We start from the raw sequence: 5,000 nt of genomic DNA on the forward strand, positions 1-5,000 counted from the left end.
GGCTGCATATTAAAAATAGTCTGAATGTTGTTGGATTAAGAAAGAAAAAAACAAAACAATGTCCTTTTTTTGCAATATGAGCCAATTCCATACAGTTCCCTGTAGCTGACGCCTATTAATGTTATTGTACTAACTTCACCATTTATCTCCTGTAACAGGCATTCTTCTTGAAGAATGCAATCTTTACAATCACGGATTGTAATTACCCTCTATGTATGAATGTGTCAGTGCACTTGTGATAGTGCAAGTTATATGCAGTGTGAAGTATAATGTTGAATGGAAAGTCTGTTAATAAACCTCACTTTCATTTTGTTTTTCAGGTACGCAGTCCCCCCGGTACATGGCAAAAGGCTTGAACGACTAGCTGCAGGTAATCCATTGATATTTTTTTTTTATGATAGATTTTTTAAATCAATTTTCAGTTCAATTTTTTATCCCAATTCGAGTGTCACCACAGCACAAAGGCCCCCAGTAAAGCTCAGAACAATCTTACATGGACTCACCTTTATGGTTGTGCCTTTTACAAATTGAGTCACCCATTTAACTAGTGTTTAATTATAATGTGGATGCATTTTTTTGTTTTGTGTATTCACTTATTTGCCGTTATGTCCCAAATGGTTTTGTGTCTGTTTATTAATATAAAACTGATTCAGATGTGGTGGTCATACAGACTATAACTAAATGTTTTATTCTTGGCGTGTTGTAAATAGTGTTGTTGCAATAATATGGTCCTCATATAATCTGCTGTCTTTCAGGAGACCTGTTTATTTCAGTTACCAGAAAACATTTTCTTCTAAACTGGTCTCTTTGAGGACCTGAATACCACTGACTACTCAACCCAGCTGACATTTACCCAGCTGATGTTCATACAATTAGAATGCCTGAGATTTTAAGCATAAGCCTATCTAGCTATATGGTGAGCTATTTAACACTAAACATCAACAGCAAGGCAAACTGTATTGGTTTGTTTTTCAGTAGTTGAATCAGTGATACAGAAGAAGTAATTAATCTCACAAGTGACTAACATCTAGAAAGTTAACGAATGCCAATGAGAGAAATAGCTTTGATTTAAACTTGATCTTCAATACCTGGATCTTAAATATATTCATGTAATGGTTTAAAGTCTATAAAGATTAAAAAAAAAAAAAAAAAAGATTTAAATAATTTCAAAGTAGTTTCTTGTGAAACCAAATTAAATGTATCAATACCTGTCATTTGTTGGTTAAATTTAAATGGAAACAGATTTAAATGTGTTCACAGTGAATTGCTATCTAACTGATGAGGTAATTCCAAAGATATGAAAGACTGAGTCTTCTCTATTACTTTATATAATCTCCAGTCTGTCAGACATAAAGGAACCAGTTTATATTAATGAAAAAATCTGATTCAGTTTATAAATGGTGACGACTCAGAGGTGTCCAACAGGAAACCTGTTGTAACCCATTTATCATGTCCTTGAAGTGCTGAAAATGTGTAGTCATAACTTCACTGACCCAAAGACAAGACTTGTATTGGAAGTGTCTGCTTGCTGATACCTGTAATGACGTGTCCAGGACAGTGTTGTATGTTAAAATGGACAGTGAGCGCACAACTGAAGTCTTATTAGACAAGAGAACAGAGAACATATGTTACGTTTTGATATAAATGTGAAATGCCTTTTGTACCTTTAGTAAAAGCTTTATGATTTGTAATTTATAGTAATGCTATAAACAGTTTTCAGTAATGTTTCAAGATAATAAACATAATGCATTGTTTGGATATATTTCTGTTTTAGTATTTTTATAGGCTATACATATTTAGTTTCAAACATTACAGGGGTGCACATCAGCATAAAGCTGACTCATGCACATTTTAGTAGAGTAAAATTCATTAACTTCTGTGTTACGGAAATTGAAATCGTATATCTGTGCAGGTAAGGGACAATTAATATCAAATACTGTCCAGCCATTCATTTACAACAGGGCACACCTTGACTTCTCTCTGTTTGATGTATATATTACCTGGTTGGACTTTCTGATATACATGAACACTACAGTGTTGAGGATGTCACATACAATGTATATTAAACATCATTTCATTTTTTTGTATACCTGTCCTATACCTGGATATATATGGTTTAAGATATATATATATATATATATAGATTATATATATATATATAATATATATATATATATATATATAATATATATATATATATTATATATATATATATATATTACAGTATATAGACACACACACACATTGCTTGAAATAGAAAAAAAAAGTGGCGGTACTCTCAGGCTCACTTTACACCTCTCCCTGCCCAGCTCTCTCTCCCTTTTCACTTTTGATTTTGTCGAGCCGAGCCGAGCCGAGCCGGAGCTGTGAAACTCTGGCCTTGCAGGATATCTGGTACTGGCTCGGTGCTGAGCAAGGCTGGGGGGTTAAAATGTATCGCAGGAATTGAGAAATACGGGACTAAACCACAGCGCGAAACAGTGTTGTTAAAAAATAAAACAGGATTACAAAAAAAACAAAAGATCATCGCAATAAAGCTGGTCAGACAGCAACAAAAGTAATTATTATGATTTAATGGACGCAGTTCTTGGTCACAGACCGATATGGTCATTTAACAAAAAAAAAAAAAACATATTAACATTGCATGTATAAAAACAAGTTGTAAAGAAAAACATATTTAAATATGTTGTGTTTAGATTTTATTTTTAATAGGCTTACTTTAAATCTATTTTACTGACATTTTTCAAATACTGTCTGTAACGTTTTAAATTATTATTATTAAACAGTCCGCTGCCACGTTTGTAGCCTACTTTAAATTAAGTTACTTTACGATTTCAGCTTGAGTGCCTTTAAGTAAGATGACACTGGCTGCAACTCTATTGTTGTTTTTTATACACAAATAAGCTTACTTGATTTGAAAAACGTCATGAATGATACAAGCAGCTTCTTACACTACTTGGTTTGATTAGATGAGCAGTACACAACAAAATATGAAGCTGAGCATTAATTTCAACAAAGAACAATGGCAACTTTTAATGAATAGGGGACATTAGCCTGCTATATTTAACCAAAACAATAAAAATAATAATGATCTGGTTCTATCTTGCCTTTTTCTATTAATATAATTTAATTAATAGAGAATAAAAAAAATAATAATAAGATAACTAATTAGCCTAAATTTAATTAATTGTTTTTTTAAACTACCAGAGGCTTCTGTTGCATACACATCGCTGATAATAGTGCAGACTGTGGAAACCAGTGTTCGTTTGTGGTGCGTATTTTTTTAAATCGTCCTACTGGACCTCCTCTGAATGCCGTTTTATTATTATTTTTTAAAAAACATTTAAATGCAAGGCCTTTTTTTTTTTTTTTTTTTTCTGTGGTTGCCTTCTATTTAAATTTTTCTACACATACTACTACTTTGTATATGATGTACAATATGTGAATGTAAACATCTCGGCTTGGTTCTGGCTTGGTGTGGCTCTTGGTGTGGCTCTGGTGTGCAAGTATGAAAAGGGGTGTCTCCCTGTCTAGCTCTCTCTCAAGCACATTGTCCAGCTGTCTGTCTTTCTCTCTCTCCCTGTCCAGCTAATTTCATCTAATCAGTACTGTGTCTAATCGTGACTTGACCTTGACCTTTCAAAATAAATTCCCCTGCTCTGTTTTGCAGTGCACTCTGGGAGTTGCAGTTGTTTTGTAATGCACAGCAGTATATGCTCTGCTGTGGCTTAAATCTTGCAGCAGCTGCTGGGACAACAAAGTAAGAACTAGAAAGCCACATAATTGCAGCTGAGTCTTTGGAAAAGGAAACTGGCAGATAGTCCTTGATAAGCGCCAAAGTGTTACTCAAATGTTTTAAATTCAGAAGTGACGGGACTCAAATATTTGAAATTGAGAAGTGGCAGTACTCGGTACCGGTGAGTACCGCCCCATTTCAAGCACTTATATGCCTTAGGCTGTGCAATACTCTATGCGGTGATGATTAAGTGCATTGTCCAGAATATCAAATGAATGCTACAGTAGCAACCGTATCTTAAAGTTACTCCGTGAAAAGTGAAATGCTGGTGTCTAGATTTAATGCTGGCCTGCGGCTATAGCTCCAAATTTTGTTAGTCGTCTAAATAACAAAAAAACAGTTTTTACTTGACAAACAAATGCTTACTTGTACATTTATCACAGGGTCTCCTTTTAGGTTGTTTACAAAGGAACAGATTACTTTCACTCTGACCCCTATTTATACCCTCCCTCATAACCCCTTGGTTAACAAGCGCATACGCTCCTCCAATCCGCAGATGTCAAGCTGTTTCCCGCTCGGGTACCATAGCTCCGCCCCTTTTCTAGATGGCTGACTTCCACCTACCCATGGGAATAAATTGTCATGCCATTTAGTCCAGGATACTCTGTTCCCTTTACACAGCGCCCTCGCAGGTCAGGAGGGAGATCTAACACCAAGAATCACTCGATCTCTGTCACATGCATTAATGGATTCGTTTTACATTAGCTGCAGCAACTGATGTGTTTTCAACATAAATCCGTGATTATATGCCTCAAACTAAAGCATCAAAAAGAGTATTTTTAAATCAACATGTGTTTATAAACTAGCAACGATTAACTTTCGCTTTAAAGAAGAGGTTTGCGAACACAAAACATTGTTTTACAATGTATTGTTACCTGTTAATTCTACTTTTGCCCACATACCTTTTTGACTTGCTGAACAAAGATGTAATTGATAACTGTAAAAGTGCACTGCTGCATGTTTGATTTTAATGTTGCTGGTTCTATATGAGGTAAACCAAATTTGCACCCCTGAGAGTTTTATTTGCATGTAACGCACACTAAATCCCACGGCACATTAAATCTCATGGCAGCCCAGTTGAGCGAAGGCCCACTAATAGCAATTTCAGGGGTAAAAATAGTAATTAAAATAATTTTTAAAAATCTGGTACCTGGCATCAACCTTTCTGCGTCTGAGACAAATTCACCACCTACATATATACAGA

General features: G+C 34.9%; 1 protein-coding gene across 4 annotated transcripts in view; it reads left to right on the forward strand.

Moving 5' to 3' along the window:
- The window catches only part of kdm4c (lysine (K)-specific demethylase 4C), a 201,143-nt gene that overhangs the window by 39,987 nt on the left and 156,156 nt on the right, over window positions 1–5,000 (forward strand). For all 4 annotated transcript variants that reach the window (XM_041261798.1, XM_041261791.1, XM_041261782.1 and 1 more), the window contains exon 6: window positions 321–370. In XM_041261798.1, coding sequence (XP_041117732.1) covers window positions 321–370 — 50 coding nt within the window. The remainder of the gene's footprint in view (window positions 1–320; window positions 371–5,000) is intronic.

The sequence above is a fragment of the Polyodon spathula genome, chromosome 1 (assembly GCF_017654505.1).
Source record: "Polyodon spathula isolate WHYD16114869_AA chromosome 1, ASM1765450v1, whole genome shotgun sequence".
Lineage (NCBI taxonomy): Eukaryota > Metazoa > Chordata > Actinopteri > Acipenseriformes > Polyodontidae > Polyodon > Polyodon spathula.